The sequence below is a fragment of the Macrotis lagotis genome, chromosome 1, assembly GCF_037893015.1.
Source record: "Macrotis lagotis isolate mMagLag1 chromosome 1, bilby.v1.9.chrom.fasta, whole genome shotgun sequence".
NCBI classification, from domain to species: Eukaryota; Metazoa; Chordata; class Mammalia; order Peramelemorphia; family Peramelidae; genus Macrotis; species Macrotis lagotis.
In genome coordinates, this window is record NC_133658.1 from 442220663 (window position 1) to 442242998 (window position 22336).

The following is a 22336-nucleotide window of genomic DNA, read 5'->3' on the forward strand; positions in this document are numbered from 1 at the left end:
ATTATTCAAGACACGTTTATTCTTTTAAAAATTAGCATGTTAGGAGGTGGCTAAGTGGCGCAGTGGATCAAACACTGGCCCTGGAGTCAGGAGTACCTGGGTTCAAATCCGGCCTCAGACACTTAATAATTACCTAGCTGTGTGACCTTGGGCAAGTCACTTAAACTCATTGCCTTGCAAAAACTAAAAAAAAAAAAAAATTAGCATGCTATTAATATTAGAATTATTAAATTTTTAAGTTCATCTGTTTGATTTTCCCCTTAGGCTTAGTTTTAACTTATGTTCCAAGAAATGTCAGCAGATGCTTATTGCCTAAGTATTATAAATTTGTGGGAAACCAGACAAAATTAATTGATTATTTTTATTCTCAGTATTATAAACATTTATTCAATATCCACTGTAGGGTGGGGAAAGGGAACACTTTACTAAGTGATATTCAAAATATACAGATAGTAGTGGTAATAATATAGACATCTAAAAAAATCACTTAAATTTTCTGTGCTTTGGTTTCTTCATTTAAAAGGGGGGATGGGGGAGCTGGAGCCAAGATGGTGACAGGAGAAGAGCCTCTCCTAGGTGTTCTTTCCATAATATTTCAAAAATCTTAAAATTATGACTCTTAACTAAATTTTTGAGAGACAGAACCACAGAAAGATGCAGTGATACAGTTCTCCAGACCAAGGTAACCTGAAAAATAGCGGAAAGGCTCTGTTCCACAGGGTTAGAGGGGCAACCTGCCAGAATAAAGAAACTTCAGCCTCCCAGAGGCAGCCCCGGGGCACCTGGGAGCTGTGGCTCACAGCAGCGGGGGCAGTTTCCTAACCTACACCCTGAGCACAAATTGGAGGATCAGCGAAGGGGACCTCTGCCAGAGTGAGCACATGAAGCCCAGCCCTCAGGGCACTCAGCTAGCAGCAGTTGCTTGGCAGCCCAGATCCAGGAAACAGCAGGAAGCAGGCAGAGCCCCAAGCAACTGAGCCTTGAGTGCTCAGCCCACAGAAGGTAGGGGAGTGGAGAGAGACTTCCAGGGTCTGTTCTCTGTACCTGGAACAGGACTCTGGGGCTCTGACCACATTCAGATCCTGATCATAGTCTAGGCCCCCATAGAACAGGGCTTCCCCTCTACCTCAGCCCCATGGCAGACAGGTGCACTTGTGGTCATTCACAGACCAGGAGGGAAGACAGAGCTTCACACATTGTGATCCTTATGGGGGGGGGGGGGGGTCCCAATAATACTCAAAAGCTCAGGAAGCATTCCAAAACCAGACAAAGGCTGGAGAAAAAAGAGGAACACCATTGAGAAATACATTGTCAATGATCCCAACAAGTATCAAAATACTCAATCTGAAGATGTGGAAATACAAATATCAACAGAAATTGGGCTCAGATTATGACAGAGCTCAAAAATGATTTTGAAAATCAAGTAAGAGAGATAGAAGAAAAATTGGGAAAAGAGATGAGAGATTCAGGAAAAACATGAAAAAGAAGTCAGCAGCTTGGTCAAGGAGATCCAAAAAAATGCTGAAGAAAATACCATGTTAAAAACCAGCATAGGTTAAATGGATAAAACAGTTCGAAAAGTTACTGAGGAGAAGAATGCTTTAAAAAGCAGAATTGGTCAGATGGAAAAGGAGATAAGAAAGCTCTCTGAGGAAAACAGATCCTTCAGATGTAGAATGGAGCTAAAGGAAACTGATGACTTTACTTTTACAATACTTCAATACCAAAAGAATGAAAAATTAGAAGAAAATGTGAAACATCTCATGAAAAAACAACTGATCTGGAAAACAGATTCAGGAAAGATGATTTAAAGATTATTGGGCTCCCTGAAAATCATGATCAGGAAAAGATCCTTGATCTCATTTTTAAAGAATTCTCAGAGGAAAATTATCCAGATATCCTAGAGGCAGAGGGCAAAATAGAAATGGAGAGAATCCACTGATCTCCCCAAGAAAGAGATCCAAGAAAAACAACCCCCAAGAATATTATAGCCAAGTTCTAGAACTCCCAAGTCAAAGAGAAAATATTCCAAGCAGCCAGAAGGACACAATTCAGGTATCGTCGAGCTGCAGTCAGGATCGCACAGGATTTAGCAGCAACTACATTAAGGGCTCATAGGGCTTGGAATATAATATTCCAAAAGGCAAAAGAGCTTAGAATGCAGCCGAGAATCAACCTACCCAGCAAAACTGAACATCCTTCTCCAGGGGAAAAGATGGACTTTCAATGAACCAGGGTAATTTCAATTGTTCATGTTGAAACAACCAGAGCTGAATAGAAAGTTTGACCTTCAAATACAGGACTCAGGTGAAGTATAGAGAGTAGAGGAGATGGGTAAAATATGAGGGACTTAATGATGATGAACTGCATGTATTCCTACCCAGAAAAATAATATTGATGATACTCATATAAAACTCCTCATTTAATAAAGTAGATAGAAGAAGCATATATAGATGAAGAATAGGAGAGAGCTGAAGATATATATTGTCAAAATGGAGTCTGACTAAAAGGGAAATATGCTGGGAGTAAGGAAAATAAGAGGTGGAATAGGCTAAGATATTTCATATAATAAGATTTTTTTTTTTATTGCAATGATATGAGAGGGGGGAAAACAAGGGGGAATGAGGGAACCTTTGCTCTCCTCAGAGGTGGCTCAGAGAGGAAACAGCATATACTTTCAATGGGCTATAGACATATAGGGTAAAGGGGAGAGAAGGGGGACAGGAGGAATGGGGGGGATGTGGGTGATGGAGGAGAGGGTAGATCATAGGTGAGAAAAGTCAGATATAACACACTTTCTTTTTTACTTCCTGCGTGGGTCTGAGAGTGGGTGGCCTGTCTGGGACCACAGGGTGGGTGGTTTCTGGGCCTCAGCAGTGGTATGTGGTCTTGAAGCCTCTTGACCCAGGGACTGGTGATTGGTCTACTGTGCACTCGGCTACCCCACAGCAAGTTTTGGAGGAGGGACAGAGTGAAAGGAGAGAGAAAATATACTATATGGTAGTGGGGAGTATGGATGGAGGGAGTTGCAATTGTCAGCAGCAACGGTTGAAAAATATGGAAATAACTTCTGTGATGGACTTATGATAAAGAATGTGATCTACCTGAGACAGAGCTGGGCGTTGTCGGAACACAGAATGAAGCACTTTGTTTTCTTTTTCCTTTACTTTATTTCTCGTGAGGGTCTATATTTGGGGAGGGAGGCAGGGGTATTATGTTTACTGTTGAACAAGAATATTTTATTAATTATAAAAACATCATTTGTACAAAAATAAAAATAAAGAATATTTTTTTAAGAAAAACTTTACACTGAGAAGGAATTCATAGATTTTTTTTGTTTTTTTAATTAGGTTTTTGCAAGGCAAATGGGGTTAAGTGGCTTGCCCAAGGCCACACAGTTAGGTAATTATTAAGTGTCTGAGATCGGATTTGAACCCAGGTCCTCCTGACTCCGAGGCCAGTGCTTTATTCACTATACCACCTAGCCACCCCAGGAATCATAGATTTCACAAAGACTAATCTAATCTAGTTCTTATTTCTCTATCCTATGTACAAGCAAAAAACTTTGGTGTCCTGTGACAGAAAATGCCATCTACAATCAAAGAAAAATCTATGGAGTCTGAATGCAGATCAAAGTGTACTATGTTCATTTGTTCAGTATTCTTGTGTTTTTCACAATTTAACTAATATGTAACTATATTAAACATGAGTGGACATGTATTACCTAAAAAAGGGGGATGGGGGCAGCACACTTAATAATTACTTAGCTGTGTGTCATTGGGCAAGTAACTTAACCCTTGCAAAAAGAAAAAGAAAACCAAATTAAAAAGGGGATGAGGGTAGGGGGGACTAGGTAGCTCACTGGATAGAGCACTGACCCTGGGGTCAGAAAGACCTGAGTCCAAATCCAGCCTCAGAAGCCTTGATACATAGTAACTGTGTGACCCTGAGCAAGTCACTTAACTCCATTCCCCTTAAAAACAAACAAGCAAAAAAGGAGGGGACTAGTTAATCTCTTTTATCTGTTCAAATTCTAAATATATGAACCTGTCCTCAGTTACAATATAAGTGCCCAGAGCCTTTTCTTTGGCCTTCAATCTCTTTGTACCTGGATACCTACACTTCACTGCTACCTGGTCTCACCTTCTGTGACTATATTCTAATCCAGAGTGTATATTTTAGGAACAGAAGATAAATGTTATATAACAGAAGATAAATATTATATGACTGTTATGTAACTCTTGGAATTATTTTGTTCAAGTCAGTTGAAGGAGAAAAATGCATAGGAATAGTGCATGCAAACCAGAAAGGAATTCACTACAACAGAATACAATTGGAAGACAGAGACTGGTTTCTTTTTTATTGTTGACAAATAATTGTGACTAATATGGTTCTTAAAGAAGTTTATAATCTAGTTGGAGTTGAAAATTCTTCAACATTCATCTACATGTGTATGTATATGCATATTTTAAGTTACATATTTTCCTTCCACTCCCCTCCCCTCAGTGGCAAACAATCTGGTGAATTTTGTACATATATGTTTGTGTTTAAAATGTTTACCAATTAGTCATTTTCTGTATGTAGAATTAGAATTAAGGGGAAAGAAAGAAAACCTTGAGATAAGAAAGAAAAACATAAAGAAATTTTTAAAAAGTGAACATGGTGTTCATTCAGATTCTATAGCATTTTGGGGGGTTTGGTTTTGTTTTTCTTCTTCTGGATGTGGATAGCATTGTCCATAGCAGTTCTCCTAGGTCCCTGAACTTCTGAGAGGAGCTGCATACATCATGGTTGAAAAACTCACAATATGGTAGAAAAGATAAAAATGCCACCTCAGAAGAAGAAAGCAGAGAAGAATTGCCAACATGGGAAATCTCAAAAAATCAAGGGAGGAAGAAAAAAAAGGGGAAAAAAGAAATGTGAGCCATGCAGGAAAATTATAAAAAATTGACCAAAGAAATCAACTCCTTTAAAAGTAAAAATAAACCACCATAGTGGATAGGTTACTGGCCGTGGAGTCAGGAAGACCTGAGTTCAAATGCGACCTTAAGCACTTAATAATTACCTAGCTGTGTGGCCTTGGGCAAGCCACTTAACCCCATTGCCTTGCAAAAACGTGTGTGTGTGTTTGTGTGTGTGTGTGTGTGTGTGTGTGTAAAGCTCAAATCTACCAAATGGAAAAGAAATGAAATTCATCCAAAATTTAAATCAACCAACTCCGCAAAAAGTAAAATTAACCAATTGAAAAAGTAAATATGAAAGCTGACTAATAAAAATTAGACAAAAGACTAATGAATCTATAACATAGCAAGTTAAACATCAAAGTTAAAAAGTTTGAAAAAAGTGAAGAAAACATAAAGTATCTTAGGAAAAAACAAACAATCTGGAAAATAGATCCAGAAGAGAATTTATGAATTATTGATCTACTAGAAAACTGAGATCCAAAAAAGAGCCTGGAAAATATATTTCAGGAAATTATTAGGGAAAACTCTCCAAATCTGCTAGATAGAGAATACAAAATTTAAGGAATACACAGGAGGACCCCTCCAGAAAGAAACCCCAGGATCAAAATTCCAAGTACTATCATAGCCAAATTCTGGAACTCACAAAGGAGAAAATTCTGCAAACTGCAAAAAAAAGAGAAAAAAATCCTGTGTACATTGCTTATCAGCTTCCACATTGAAAGGACCAGAGGACCTAGAATATCATATTTTGAAGGGCAAAGAACCTTTGATTACAATCCAGAATTTACTATTCTGCAAAAATTCAGCATATTCGGGGGAAAAGATGTATGTTAAATGAAATAGAGCACGTTTTCTGGTTTAAAAGACCAGAACTTAACAGAGAATTTAAGCTCCAAATACAAGACTTAAGCTGTATAAAAAGGTAAACAAGAAGGGGGGAAAAGCAAAGTACATTACATAGTATACAACCCTATAAGAGAAGATAACTTTTGACAGTTGCATTTCTCTTAGGATAGAAAAAAGGTGGGCGGAACTAAGATGGCAGGGTGAGGGTAGCATTTCCCAGAAACTCCTTCCCTGCCAGAAATCCAAAAGCTGGCAAGAAGGACGCCACCGCCGCCACTCCGGCCACTCCGGCTGCAGCCGCTGCCAGCATGTTCCAGGAGTGGGAGACCGAGGGCGGCAAGCCGAGCTCCAGGGTAATGAAACCCCCTGGAGGAAACTCAAGCAATCTCTTGGGAACTCCAGAAGAAGTTACTCCTTCAAATAGACCAAATAGAATGGCATCTAATCTCTTTGGAGCACCTGAGGAACCTCAGAATACACCCAAAAGGTCAAATCCTCCAGGAGGCGAAGGAAGTGGTATCTTTGAAGAACCTACTCTTGTACAGGCTCGATCTCCTTTGAATCCCCCTGGTGGGAAGACCAGTGTTATCTTTGGGTCTCCAGTCACCATTACCACACCCTTAGCACACCCAAACAAGCCCAAGGATCATTTTGTTTTACATGAAGGTGAAGACACAAAATTGCAACTTAGAGCTACAGAGAATACACCATCTTCCAAAGAACATGATGAGAACTGTGACAAAGGAAAGGAGGAACAAGCCAAGGAAACTGAGTCTAAACTCACGATTGACAACCATGAGCCCAGGTTGGGCCCCAGGCCTTGTTCCCACAACAAAGTCCTCAACCCACCGGGCGGCAAATCCAGCATCTCTTTCTACTAAAGGAAACTAATACCATCATCTTCAGACTAGAAACTCTTAGGGTGTCAAGATTTATAGTTTCTAATTAGTACAAGTTGGGATGGGGCGGGGAGGCAAGGAATTGATTTATGTGAAGACTTTCATGTAGCTCGCTGCTCAAACTTGTCTTTTAGAAACATCAAGGGCTACATAGGACCAGGGATCACAGAGCCTTTCAGGGAAATAGAGAAAACAAATGTTGTCAGAGCAAGGAATTCTCTGGATTTGCAACTGAGAATTAGTTCCAGATATGAGAGAATCTTTAATAGAATGAAAGAAAATGGGGAAAGAGTAAAATCTTTTTTTTAATTTAAATTTATTTTTATTAAAGATATTATTTGAGTTTTACATTTTCCCCCAATCTTGCTTCCCTCCCCCCCCCCACAGAGAGCATTCTGTCAGTCTTTACTTTGTTTCCATGTTGTACCTTGATCCAAATTGGGTATGATGAGAGAGAAATCATATCCTTAAAGAGAAGTCTAAGAGGTAACAAGATCAGACAATAAGCTATCTGTTTTTTTCTAAATTAAAGGGAATAGTCCTTGCACTTTGTTCAAACTCCACAGCTCCTTATCTGGATACAGCTGGCACTCTCCTTTGCAGACAGTCCAAAATTGTTCCCAATTGTTGCCCTGATGGAATGAGCAAGTCCTTCAGGGTTGAGTATTACTCCCATGTTGCTGTTAGGGTGTACAGTGTTTTTCTCGTTCTGCTCATCTCACTCAGCATCAGTTCATGCAAATCCCTCCAAGTTTCCCTGAAATCCTGTCCCTTCTGATATATATGTGTGTGTGTGTGTGTGTGTGTGTGTGTGTGTGTGTGTGTGTGTATATACATACATATATGTATATATATATATATACCACAGTTTGCTAAGCCATTCCCCAATTGAAGGACATTTACTGGATTTCCAATTCTTTGCCACCACAAAGAAAGAGTAAAATCTTTATAGGTACCAGGAACATCTGTGTTTTGGTGGGCAAATGTTCATCTAGAGATGGTCCTGTAGCAGAAATCATTGACAATGTCACTGGGGAACTAAAAACCCATGTGAATGATGTGTTGAATAGCTGCCTGAGGGAATCCTTGTCTGGTAAAGGGATACAACTTGTGTTTCAGAAGAGTAATTAATCATTCACCTCAGAATCCTTAAATTATAGTGATACAGGACCTTTACCTTTTATGGGAGCACTACTAATATTTGAGAAAACGGGTGTTAAATCTATTTGTGTCCTTTTAAGTTTGCCTTCATGATGCATTGTTCTTCAGACATCCTATGAGGCTTTTTGATCTCTTTCCCACAACAGTCTGGGAAAGACTCACTAAGATGCATCTTGAAATGTTATTGCACTTGATTTGACCTCTGCAAGTGCTTATTAGTTAATTTTCATTTTCTCTTGTTTATGGATCTATTCTCCATGGCAGATTTTTGCCACCAGATCATCCAGAGCATCTGTAGCTTCTGTCATTTGGAAGATTCTTAGCCTGATTTTAAATCCAAAGGTCTGTCATATATATGAAAGTTGGATCCTTTATTAACTGATTTTTAAAGTGAATAATATCTCCCTGCCATTCTCCCTCATAAGCCTTAAATGCCTTTGACTGCCTCTGAAGTTCACTAATTGTGAACAAACTACTTTCACAAACCACAATTCTTTCCTAACCGAGAGGAATGGGGCCTTATAGTCTTTTTTTAAAGGCCTTATTAACCTATTTTCTTTTTGATAATTTGGTTATTCATATTTTTCCAAGACTTTTTTTTTTTTACTGTAAACAGTTGATGGGGAGACCAAATCACTGAGAACTTTTAATTCTTTGAAATAAACATTTTGGACAATATTTAAAAAGTCAATTTTAATACTGTTCAAATACCAGCTTGACAAACTGCTGATGATTTTGAAACCATATGTGAAACCTTAGTTACAGAGGTACACTGAAGAATAAACGGAGTCGCAAATTTCTACAATATTCTGCCTAGTGAAACTGGAATCATTAGATCTAGAAATTAACTAGATTGGTAGCATAATATCAAGTGGATAAATAGGAGTTTTTCAAGTGGAAATAATGGCCTACAATTTTCTTGAAATTTTCTTCAGTCCGACTAACAATAAAATTTATAATTCCATAAAAAAAATCCAAAAGCCATCAAATTATGACTCTAGGCAAAATTTAGAAGGGCAGAACCCACACAAAAACATAGTGATACATTTTCCCAGTCCAAAATAACTTAGAAGTTCCACAGGAAAGGTGCCTTTCACCAGGACCAGAGGTTGGAAAAAAGCCCTGGCCACAGCTCAGCGTAGCCCAGTCCAGGGATCACTGGGAAGAGCTTGAAGGGGAGATGAGAGAACTCTGCTATACCAGAATGAGTGTGGAATGAGGAGCACCGGCCTCAGAGCAGCCCTGAGGCAAGAACCTGCAGCAGGAATCTGGGGAAACTAGCCTGTTCTTCCAGAGTACAACCCACAGACAATAAGAGGGTCAGGGAGACTGCCGAAATCTCTCTGGTCTCCCTGGGACAGGATTCTGCTATTTGTCCATACTCAGATCCAGGTTGCAGTTTGGCCTTCCATACTAAGAGAGCAGGGATCCTTATCACAGCTCCAGGGCAGAGGGCAGTGCCTGTGGTCATCTACATATCAAAGCACAGGCAAGAGAACATAAAACCTTGGAGGAATAAAGGTCCCAGTGGGGTGTCCCAAAAAAACTCCCCAAATTGAGTGTCCCAATAGTACTCAAAAGCTCAGGAAGCACCCCAAAACCAGGCAAAGGCTGAATAAATCAGTAAACAGAAAAAAAGTGGAATGCCATTGAGAAATTCTTTGTCTATGATCCCAAGAAGGGTCAAAATACTCAATCTGAAGATGAGGAAGTACAAGCTCCTACATATAAAGACTCCAAGAAAAAAGGAAGTTTATCTAAGATTATGACAGAGCTCAAAAAAGATTTTGAAAATCAAGGAAGGGAGATAAAAGAAAAATTGGGAAAAGAGATGAGAGATGCAGGAAAAAAACAAAGGCAGCTTGGTCATGGAGATCCAAAAAAATGCTGAAGAAAATAACATGTTAAAAACTAGCATTGGTTAAGTGGATAAAACAGTTCAAAACGTTACTGAGAAGAATGCTTTAAAAAGCAGAATTGGTCAGATGGAAAAGGAGATAAGAAAGCACTCTGAGGAAAACAAATCCTTCAGATGTAGAATGGAGCTAAAGGAAGCTGATGATTGTGCGAGAAGTCAAGGCACAATACTTCAACATTAGAAGAAAATGTGAAACATCTCATTGAAAAAACAACTGATATGGAAAACAGATTCAGGAAAGATAATTTTAAAATTCTTGGGCTCCCTGAAAGTCATGATCAGGAAAGAGCCTTGACCTCGTTTATAAAGAATCCTACAGGAAAATTGCCTTGATATCCTAGAAGCAGAGGGCAAAATAGAAATGGAGAGAATCCACTGATCTCCCTGAGAAAGAAATCAAAAAAAAAAAAAAACCCAGTAATATTATAACCAAGTTCCAGAACTCCCAAGTCAAAGAGAAAATATTCTAAGCAGCCAGAAGGACACAATTCAAATATCATGGAGCTGCAGTCAGGATCACACAGGACTTAGCAGCAACTACATTAAGGGCTTATAGGGCTTGGAATATAATATTCCAGAAGGCAAAAGAGCTTGGAATACAATCGAGAATCAACTACCCAGCAAAACTGAACATCCTCTTCCAGGGGAAAATATGGACTTTCAGTGAACCAGGGGAATTTCAAATGTTCCTGTAGAAATGACCACAGCTGAACAGAAAGTTTGACCTTCAAATACAGGACTTAGGTGAAGCATAGAGAGTGGAGGAGAAGGGTAAAATATGAAAGACTTAATAATGATGAACTACATGTATTCCTGCATAGAAAAATGATACTGATAATACTCATATGAACCTTCTCATTTTATAGAGCAGGTAAAAGGAGCTTTTATAGATGAAGCAGAGGAGAGAGCTGAATTTGAAGATATAGTATATTGTAAAAATGGAGTCAATAGATAAAAGGGATATACACTGGGAGTAAGAGAAAGGAGAGGTGGAATATTTTGTATAACAAATTTATTTTTACAATGAACTTTTGCAATGATATGGAAAGGTGGAAGGCGAGGGGGGGAATGAGGGAACCTTCACTCTAATCAGAAATGGCTCAGCGAGGAATCAGCATATACACTCATTAGGATATAGACATCCAGAGTTAAAAGGAGAGAAGGGGGAAAGGGGGAAGGTGGGGAATGTGGGTGATAGAGGAGATAGGAGAGAATATTCAGATATAACACATTTTCTTTTTTACTTCTTGCAAGGGTCTGGGATTGGGTAGCCTGTCTGGGACCATGGGGCTGGGTAGTTGTGGAGTCTCAGGGTTAGTATGTGGGTTTGGGTCCTCTTGACCCCAGGGACAATGATCAGTCTGCTACCCTACAGCACATTTTAGAAGAGAGATAGAGTGAAAGGAGAGAGAAAATATATTAAATGGTAGTGGAGAGGGATGCATGGAGAGAATTTCAATCAGCAACAGTAATAGTAGAAAAATATGGAAGTAACTTTTATGATGGACTTATGTAAAGAATGTGATCTCAGGGCGGCTAGGTGGTGCAGTGGATAGAGCACTGGCCCTGGAGTCAGGAGTACATGAGTTCAGATCCAGACTCAGACACTTAATAATTATCTAGCTGTGTGGCCTTGGGCAAGCCACTTAATCCCATTGCCTTGCAGAAACTAAAATAAATAAATAAATAAATAGAAATAAAAAAAGAATGTGATTTACCCAAGACAGAGCTGATGGTATCAGAACACAGACCAAAATACATCTTTTTCTCTTTACTTTATTTCTCATGAGGGTCTATATTTTTTTGGGGGGGGGGTATATTATATTCATAGCAGTTCTGTTCATGGTGGCAAAGAATTGGAAATTAAGTGAATGTCCTTCAATTGGGGAATGGCTTAATAAAATGTGGTAAATGTATGTCATGGAACACTATTGTTCTATTAGAAGCCAGGAGGGATGGGAATTTACTGAAGCCTGGAAAGATTTGCATGGACTGATGCTGAGTGAAATGAGCAGAACCAGAGTAACATTGTGCACCCTAGCAGCAACATGGGGATGATGACCAACTTTGATGGACTTGCTCATTCCATTAGTCCAACAATCAAGCACAATACTTAATTTTCTTCCTTAAGGATATGATTTCTCTCTCATCACATTCAACTTAGTTCATTGTATAACATGGAAATAATGTAATGACTAACAGACTGCCTTTTGTGGGGGTTTGCGGGGGGAGGGAAGCAAGATTAGGGGGAAAAATTGTAAAAAATTCAAAATTTAAAAAAAAGGATAGATAAAGGGTTGAATCTAATTGAAGAGATTGAATATAGAGGATATGGGTATGGTTGGTTCTTGTTGTTGTAAAAGAAGATCAAAATGACATCACTATGTTTGAGACAAATAGTCCAGGTATAAAACTGGAATGTTTATTAGGGCATTCTATACTAGGTAGTCCTGAGTCAGTGTCTCCCATACCTCTGTTCCAGTAGATTACTTAGACTATAGTTAATTAAATTAGAAGTGTCTTTACTTTGCTAGATACTTTGCTAGAGTTTGTAGTACCTTAATCTCTATTTTTAAGGAGTTTCCTCTTAGTTGGAGGGTGGTACTTGAATGAAAACAATGAAAACACAGGTCATGTCAAGAAAGTTAAAAAAAAAAGAAAATATGTATTTTGATGCATTATAATAATAGCTAATAAAGGGAAAATTAAAGATAAAAGAATAAAACATAAAAAATAAGAGTAAATTAGATACAAAAGAAAAAAAGAAAGCAAAGTCTAGCATAGATTTCCTCTCCCTCTTATTTTCCCCACAAGTACTTCTAAATCCTTGGGTAGCAAATGTTTTTAATGAATACTTTGGTCTGTACTCAGATTCCATAGTTTTTTCTCTGGCTGAATTGTATTTTCCTTCACAAATACTTTAGAATTGTCTTTGATCAATGAAATTTTGAGAGGAGCTGTATTTGGTCCTCATACAATATTGCTCTTGATGTGTTCAAGGTTCTCCTTGTTCTACTCAGTTCACATAGGTCTTTCCAGGCTTTTCTGAAGTTGTTCATGATTTACAGAACAATAGTACTCTATCACATTTCATATACTATAATTTGTTCAACTATTCCCCAACTGATGAGCATCCCTTCAATTTCCAATTTCTTGCTACTGCACAAAGACCTGCTGTAAAAAAAAAATATATATATATATATATGTGTGTATGTGTGTATGTATGTATGTATATATTGCAAGGCAAATGGGGTTAAGTGGCTTGCCGAAGACCACACAGCTAGGTAATTATTAAGTGTCTGAGAACGAATTTGAACCCAGGTACTCCTGACTCCAGGGCCAGTGCTTTATCCACTGTGCCACCTAGCCGCCCCTATAAATATTCTTGTACTTGTGGGTCTTTTTCTCTTTTTTATGATCTCTTTGGAATATGTACCTAGTAATGTTATTGCAGGATCAAATAGTATGCTATGATAAATTCCAGATTGTCTCCAGAATGGTTTAGAACAGTTAAATAACACCAACAGAGGTGTTCCAGTTTTCCTGTATTCTCTCCAACGCTTATCTTTTTTCTTTTCTGTCAGATTAGCCAGTTAGGTAACTGTGAGGTGAGAGTTTTGATTTACTTTGCATTTCTTTAATCAATAATGATTTAAGAACATTTTTCATTTGACTATAGATAGCTTTAATTTCTTCATCTGACAACTAACTACCTGTTGTCAATTGGGGAATGACTTGCATTCTTATAAAGTTGGATCAATTCTCTATATATTTTAGAAATGAGTCCCTTATCAGAAACACTAAAAAATTGCAGAAACACTTGTAAAAAATGTTTCCCAACTTCTAATCTTATTTACATTGGGTTTTACTTGTGTAAAAACTTTTAAATTATCAAAATTAGTCATTTTGTATTATATAATGTTTCTTATCTCTTGGTCATAAGCTCCTTCCCCTTCCATAGATCTGACAGATATATTTTTCTTTTCTCCTAATTGGTTTATGGTATTATCCTTTATAAAATAAAAAGTGTGAGGTGTTGTTCTCTGTCTAATTTCTGCCATACTCTTTTCTCTTTCTTTCTTTCTTTCTTTCTTTCTTTCTTTCTTTCTTTCTTTCTTTCTTTCTTTCTTTCTTTCCTTCCTTCCTTCCTTCCTTCCTTCCTTCCTTCCTTCCTTCCTTCCTTCCTTCTTTCTTTCCTTATTTCTTTTTTAGCAAGGCAGTGGGGTTAAGTGACTTGCCCAAGGTCACACAGCTAGGCAATTATTAAGTGTCTGAGACTGGATTTGAAGTGAGGTCCTCCTGATTTCAGAGCTGGTGCTCTATCCACCTAGGTGCCCCCATTTAAAGTTTTTGCATTGGGGAAATCTGTAATTTTTTTTTATTTTGACTCTTCCTGGTTTAGGTATTGGTACCTTATTGGTGTCATAGAAGGAATTTGGCAGAATTCCTTCACCTACTTTTTTTCAAATGCTTTATATAGATTTGGAATTAATTGTTCTTTAAATGTTTGGTAAAAATCACTTGTAAATCATCTGACCCTGGAGATTTTTTTCTTAGGGGGTTCATTTGATATAAGTTCAATTTCTTTTTCTGTGATGGGGTTAAGCATTTTATTTCCTCATTTGTTAATCTGGGAGATTTATATTTTTGTAAATATTCATCCAATTTCTTTAAATGTCAAATTTATTGGCATATCACTGGGTAAAATAGTTTTGAATTATTATGTTAATTTCCTCCTCATTGGTAGTGAATTCACCTTTTTCATTTTTGATGTGCTAATTTGATTTTCTTGCTTTTTTAAAAAAAAGTCAAATTAATCATTTTTGTTGTGTTTTCATAAAAAGTTTCATTTGTTCGATAGATTTTTTTTACTTTCAATGCTTTGATTTTCAGAATTTCTAATTTAGTATTTAATTGGGGGTTCTTAATTTGTTCTTTTTCTAGCTTTGGTGTGTTGTCTCATTTTTGTCACAGTTTTGCTGAAAATTATCAATTATTTCTATGATTTGTTCTTTGATCTACTTATTCTTTAATATTAGATTGTTTAGTTTTAAATTAATTTTTAGTCTATCTTTCATGACCCCTTATTGCACATAATTTTTATTCCATCATGATCTGAAAAGGATGCATTTAACATTTCTGCCTTTCTGCATTTGATTATAAAACACTAAGTTTTTGTGGAGGTGTCATGTACCACAGAAAAGAAGGAATTCCTTTCAGTCTTCTCCAGAAGTCTATCATACTTAACTTTTCTAAAATTCTATTCACCTCCTTAACTTTCTATTTGGTTATTTTGTGGTTAGATTTATCTAATTTTGAGAAAGGAAGATTAAGCATAGTTTTGCTGTCTATGTTACTCATTTAGCTTCTCTAAGAATTACTTATTGCTTAGTGGTTTGTTATATTATTTTAGTATTGATGTTATTATTTTATTGCCTTTGGTACCTTTTAGTAAGATGTTTTCTTCCTTACCCTTCCCTCTTTTTTTTATTTCCAAGGCAGTGGGATTAAGTGACTTGTCCAAGGTTACACAGCTAAGTAATTAAGTGTCTGAAACTATATTTGAACTCTTGACTCCAGGATTTAAAGTCAGAAATAAATAATAATACAAGCAGTAGAAATAACCTTTTGATTTCAGGATATCTCTCTCTCTCTCTCCCCAAGTTTGAACATGTTTATTTTTAAACATAATCAATTTTAAAAAATAAAGACTTTAATGGATCTCTTTTTTTTTCCTGTTTAATCTGGTTGTAATTCTGAAATAATTGTGAAATATTCCACCATTTTTTTGAACAAACCTTTTAGATTATAGTTATTGACTGGAAAAAGCATTTATTTGTGTGCATTTTCAATTTAATGGTATTTTTGATTAAAAGTGTTTTACTACTTAAAAAATAAATTAATGAAAAAATAATCCCTTCACTTCATGTGAGCTTCTTAGGTCAAACAAGGCTATATGTTTATCTTGAATAATTAATGTTGTAATTCTGCTATATCTCTTATACTTTATTTTTCTTCCTTAAGGATATGATTTCTCTCACATCACATGCAACTTAGATCAATGCATACTATGGGAATTATATAAAGACTAGCAAACTGCCTTCTGTGGGGGGTGGGGGGAGGGAAGAGATAATGGGGGAAATTATAAAATTCAAAATAAATAAAACCTTTCTAAAAAAAGAATAATTAATGTTGGATTTCTTGAAATAACTGGTCTGAAATGCAATTTTGAATGTGATAAAAATCTTTTTGACTCAGATTGTAGTTTGGTCATAACCATTTCCTTTCCTCTTAAACTCTACTGATAAACATTAATTTTATTTGCCATTAGATAAAAGTTATCAGAAATTTGTATAATTTTTATGACTATTCTTTCACTTTCTTTATCACTAGTTGGTTCTATCCTCTCTTTTCCTTGCTTTCTGAATTCCTTTCTTTCCTTTCCTTTCCTGTAGGCCCTGATGTTCTTTACATCGGCCCTCTGAAAGGTGAGCCTTATCACAGTAAATCTCCTTGGTCTCTGTTAACTGCAGCTATCCTCTTGACTTCAGATTCTTTTAGAGTTGAAATCTCTTTAGAATTCCCAATAACTTAGTTCTGTTTTTAAGGTTTATATCTATTTGCGTGTTCATAAGTAAGTATAATTAAAATAAATTTCAAATATTTTGAAGACTGACAAAATAGTTGACCTTGGCAGGGGGAATGTTAGTATTCTATAAACATTTATTAATAACTAGTGCTAAAAGTTAAAATTCTTTACTTCCAACATTTTCTGTTATTAGGAAGCATATATTCAAGCCCAGGACTCTACAGTAAGACAATGACCCCAACTTATGATGCTCATGATGGAAGCCCTTTGTCACCAACTTCAGCTTGGTTTGGTGATAGTGCTTTATCAGAAGGCAATCCTGGTATACTTGCTGTTAGTCAGCCAATCACTTCACCAGAAATCTTGGGAAAGATGTTCAAACCACAAGCTCTTCTTGATAAGGCAAAAATAAATCAAGGGTAAGTTAAAAACCCTATACAAATGATAAAATTTTCCTTGCATATGAATGAGAATATTTTAATAATTCTGATTTTACACTTTCTTGTAATTTACAGATGGCTGGATTCATCAAGATCTCTCATGGAACAAGATGTGAAGGAAAATGAAGCCTTATTACTCAGATTCAAATATTACAGCTTTTTTGACTTGAATCCAAAGGTACTTGGAATTTTTTTGAAGAGGAAGGCCCATTTTATGTAATTATTGTTTGCAAAACAGATTTGTAATTGATGTCTTGGTGCTAGTTTTAAAAAAGCACATTTTATTAACACAAAACCAAATACTTATTTTTACTTCATCTCCATTTCCTAATTCATAATTTTCCAACTCTCATTGCTCCCAGAGAGTTGCTCATTGTAATAATTAAGGTAAAAGTAAAAAAATTTCAGCAGAAGTAACCATGTTTGACAATACCTATTCCATACCTGCTGTGCCTCACCTCTGAAAGAAGAGGGGGAGATTTCATTCTTATTCCCCCTCCCCGAACTAAGTTTGACCATGATTTCACAATATTCAGGGTCTTTGTAATTAAATCTTTAATTGTGTGTGGGGGGGGGTCTATTTTATTTTACTTTATTTTATTTTAGGTTTTTGCAAGGCAGATGGAGTTAAGTGGCTTGCCCAAGGCCACACAGCTAGGTAATTATTAAGTGTCTGAGACCGCATTTGAACCCAGGTACTCCTGACTCCAGGGCCAGTGCTTTATCCACTGTGCCACCTAGCCACCCCATGGGGGGGGTGTCTATTTTTATTTTTTTTATTTTTTTATTTTTTATTTTTTTGGTTTATGCAACTTTATTGAAGAAAAATAAATCAGTTACTAGCAGAGCTATTAGTTGGTCACTCATCCATTGACAACTTGCATCATTTATTTAGTGCTATATTAAACAGTGTATTGGAAGACAGATTAACTAATAGCTCCAAGCCTCCTAACAAAATTTAAATGAAAATTACAAAAAAGTTCAAGACCCTATTTTGGAATACAAGGGGTGTTTGACTTCCCATTTCCATTCTCTGTAGAACAAGAACAGGTCATTCCTTTATTGACATGCATAAAATACATCACGTTTTCTGTTCTGCTGATGCTATAAATTCAGTACCAATTCTCCAACCATATCAGTTATGAGCATAAAGTATATCATGAAACCTCAAATCTCTAACAATGGAAGGCTTAAACAAGATGGATGCTGCTACAGTAATGCTGCTTCCTTTGATATGACAATTGAGCATCCATCTCCCTCCCCCTCAGATGGTATCTTCAAGCATCTGTTAGAGCAGTGAGGAATAGTTTTAGTCTCATAACAAAGTTAGAGTGAAGACATTGGCCACATAATACACATGCTCCATTTTTTTAAAAAAAATCTGAATCTTGGGCAATTGTTCTCTTGTAACTACTTTACAGTTTCTAAAAGCAGTTATTGTCCAAAGCTGGAAGAACTTAAGTCTTCTCAGATGAGCATGTGCATGAATGGAGGGAGGTAAACAAAAAATAAAATTAAAAAAGATGAGGTCTGATAGGGGAGCAGCCGGATAAGAAAATCAAAAAAGGAACAGTCATTTAAAGTTTATTCCAGCTGTAATGCAGGTTATTCTGACTTTAAAGGTAGCATCACACGGCATACTTCTGAGTCCATTCTCGAGATATTCTGTTGTACTTGTCTCTGTTTTATAGATCCGTGCAATCTCTGGCACTAAGGGGTCATCTGGGTTTGGATCACATAGCAGTGAGCAAATGGATAAAAGAACTTTAGAAATAGTTAAAGCAGGAGACGACTGTGATCTTAGAATATCGAGACAAATGCTGCCATTACTGTTAATGTTTGGGTGATAAATTCTTGTTGTAAATGCAACCTTAGGTTGTTTGAAGGGGTAGTCTGTAGGGAAATGAATTGTCAAAAAGAATATACAGCCTTGATATGGGCTGTCATTAGGTCCCATAATTGTGTCTTGCCAATGAAACATACCATCCCCAAGTGGACCTGCAGAACACTGTGCCGGAGGGTCACGGGCCACATCGCTAAGTTCCTTATTGATCCGTTTCAGCGCCATGGTGCGTGCTTCTTCCCGCCCAACTCGGAGCTCTCGGTGGGCAGCCGGTGGGCAGCAGGTCTGGCCCACGGGGAGGGGTGGGGGGAGGGCATCACTCTTCTCTCACCAGCTCCGCCTGACACGGGCGCAGAGGGGCCGCAGCCTCGGCCTCCTCCCCGCGCGGCAGCTGGTGCCTCCCCGGCCCAATGGGGCTCACGCACCTGACACAGCCACGAGATGTCCACTCTGACGGAACTCGGGGGTCTATTTAAAAAAAAATTTTTCTTCATATTTTCAGTTCCAAATTTTCTTTTTAGGTTTTATTTTTTTTTGCAAGGCAAATGGGGTTAAGTGGCTTGCCCAAGGCCACACAGCTAGGTAATTATTAAGTGTGAGACTGGATTTGAACCCAGGTACTCCTGACTCCAGGGCTGGTGCTTTATCCACTATGCCACCTAGCCGCCCCCAGTTCCAAATTTTCTTCTTCCCTTTCCCCTTATCTATGAAGAAAGCAAGAAATAATGATACCCATATTATTTCTGCATTAGCCAGAAAAAAAAGAAGAAATGCTTTATTCAGTTTTTTGAGATGGTAAGAAATCTGTTGTAGGTATGAAAGAAGAATCAAATTCTAATGAGGAAAAAAATCAGAGAGAAAATAAACATAATACCTTTAAAAATTGGTCTGCAATTCCATAGTTCCTTTACTGGATATGGATGGTATTTTCCATCACAAATCTTTTAGAATTGTCTTTGATTATTGTGATGCTGAAATGGATAAGTTCATCATAAGTTACTATCATCTACTTTTGTTGATAGTGTATTTAATGTTCTTCTGGTTTTGCAGAAGAATATTCTGTTACATTCATATTTCATAATTTGTTCAGCCATTGTCCAAATGATGACATGGTTTCAAATTGCTCTCCAGAATGGTTTCATAAGGTCACAACTCCACCAGCAATGCATTAGTGTTCCAATTTTTCTAAGTCTTCCCCATCATATGTGTATATACATATATATATATATGTATATATAATTTTCTTTTTTTTTAGGTTTTTGCAAGGCAAATGGAGTTAAGTGGCTTGCCCAAGGCCACACAGCTAGGTAATTATTAAGTGTCTGAGACCGTATTTGAATGCAGGTACTACTGACTCTAGGGCCGGTGCTTTATCCACTGCACCACCTAGACACCCCAAGAGTTGTTTTAATTCACATTTCTCTAAATCATGATTTATGGTCATATTTGACTATAGGTAGTTATGTTCTCTTCTTCTGAAAATTTGCCTTTTCGTATCCTTTGACAATTTATCAATTGGGGAACAACTTGATTATAAATTTGTTTCAATTCTCTATTTTAGAAATGAGGCATTTATCAGAAATTGTAACTGTAAGAAATTGTTTCCCAGCTTTCTGCTTTCCTTCTAATAAACTTGAGTGCATTGGTTTTGTTTGTGCAAAACCTTTTTAAATTAATGTTGTGAAAGTTACCCATTTTATATTTCATAATATATTTCTCCTTTGGTCATAAATTCTTTCCTTCTCTGATAGGTAAGCTCTTCCTTGCTATTCTAATTCACTTATGTCTAAATCCTGTACCCATTTTGACCTTATCATGATATATAGTGATAAGATGTTGGTCTATGCCTAGTTTCTGCTGTACAATTTTCCCAGAAGTTTTTGGTTAAATAGTGAGTTCTCAACCTAGAATCCTTATATTCTTTAATGCTGCTTCTTTTCTATTCCACTGATTCATCATGCTATTTTTTTTTTTAGTTTTTTTTAGTTTTTTGCAAGGCAATGGGGTTAAGTAGCTTGCCCAAGGCCACACAGCTAGGTAATTATTAAGTGTCTGAGGTCGGATTTGAACTCAGGTACTCCTGACTCCAGGGCCAGTCAGACACTTAATAATTACCTAATTGCGTGGCCTTGGGCAAGCCACTTAACCCCATTGCCTTGCCAAAAAAAAAATACTAGTTGTAAACAATTGTTTCCCAGTTGACTACATTTTGTTTGATCTTGGTTACAGTGGTTTAGTTTGTGCAAAAGCTTTTTTAACTTAATGTAATCAAAATTATCTAGTTTGTTTTTTTTCTTTAGTGTTTTTAATAGGAATGGGTGCTCTATTTTTGTTATGTTTTCCCTTAGTATTGCAATTGATATGGTCATTTATGCTAAGGATACCTGTTAAATGTCACTGGGTGCCAAGATTTTATTTAAAATTTTTGCATCAATATTCATCAGTAAAATCTATCTATAATTTTCTTTCTCCATTTTTGATTCTTGATATCAGAATAAGAGGAATATGACAGGACTCCTTTGCCTATTTTCAAATAGTTTATATTGTATTGGAATTAATTATTTAAATGTTTGGTAGAATTCATTGTGAATCCATCTGGCCTTGGAGATTTTTTCCATAGGCTGTTGCATTTTAGAATGGGGTTACTTAAATATATTATTTCCTCTTCTGTTAATCTGGACAGTTAATATTTTTGTAAATATTCATCCCTTTCATTCAGATTATTCAGGAGAATATTGCTATTCATTGTCTAGAGTACCTTTTAGCAAGGTGTAATTTCCTCTTTTGATTAGATCTATTTTTGCTTTTGCTTTGTCTGAGATCAAAATTGCTCCCTCTTTTTTTTTTTTTAACTTCAGTTGAAGTATTACATGCTGCTCCAATCTTTTACCTTTTCTCTATATGTATCTCTCTGCTTCAAAAATGTTTCTAGTAGCATTCTGGTTTTTAATCCACTATGCTATCTAGTTCATTGATAGTTATGATGACTGTGTTTCCCTCTATCCTATTTTTCCTATTTATTCTTTTCTCTTTCCTTTCACTCCATATCTCCTCATCTGTTTTGATTGTGACCTTCCTCAATTTTTCCCTTATATCAGCTCCTCCTTCCCTTTCTTTCCCCCTTTTCCCTCCTAATTCCCTATGAAGTAATAAATTTTTATGCCCAAACTGAGTGTTCACATTGAGCCGAATCAACAATGCTCGGAGGTTTTAAGTACATCTTCATGTGTTATAATTTAGTCTATTCTTTTTTCTCCCCCTTTCCTCTTCTCACAGTATAATCCTTTTTTTAATACCTTAATTTTCTTTAATAGCATCACTTCATAAGTGTACTTTTTCTAATAATGTTTGTCCTTCATTTTTGAAGAAGACCACGATATTAGGGAGGTGATGCCATGTCAAGCACATGAATTGGATTTGAATGAGGGGGTGCTGTGTTGAGTCACCAGCCTCACTTTCTCCTCCACAGCCTTCAGGGTCCAGTGACCAGATATGAATGAGAATGACTGGATGCCTGGGAATCAGGGTTAAGTGACTTCCCCAAGGTCACATTGTAAGTGGCAAGTGTCTGAGGCTGGATTCAAACTCCCATCCTCCTGAATCCACTGAGCCACTTAGTTGCACATAACTACTTCTAATTTTCCTAATAGAGATACAGTTCTCAAGAATTACAAAT

At 36.9% G+C, this 22336-nt stretch overlaps 1 protein-coding gene and 2 pseudogenes across 5 annotated transcripts in view; 2 read left to right on the top strand and 1 right to left on the bottom strand.

Moving 5' to 3' along the window:
• FERMT2 (FERM domain containing kindlin 2) overlaps positions 1–22336 on the top strand; it is a 127265-nt gene that overhangs the window by 51845 nt on the left and 53084 nt on the right. For 3 of the 5 annotated variants that reach the window (XM_074213332.1, XM_074213333.1, XM_074213336.1), the window contains exons 5-7: positions 16244–16276; positions 16571–16796; positions 16893–16995. In XM_074213332.1, coding sequence (XP_074069433.1) covers positions 16244–16276; positions 16571–16796; positions 16893–16995 — 362 coding nt within the window. The remainder of the gene's footprint in view (positions 1–16243; positions 16277–16570; positions 16797–16892; positions 16996–22336) is intronic. The other 2 variants (XM_074213334.1, XM_074213335.1) reach the window with 1 other exon arrangement.
• LOC141506507 (jupiter microtubule associated homolog 2 pseudogene) lies at positions 153–14558 on the top strand (annotated as a pseudogene).
• LOC141506508 (ubiquitin-conjugating enzyme E2 D3 pseudogene) lies at positions 18440–18896 on the bottom strand (annotated as a pseudogene).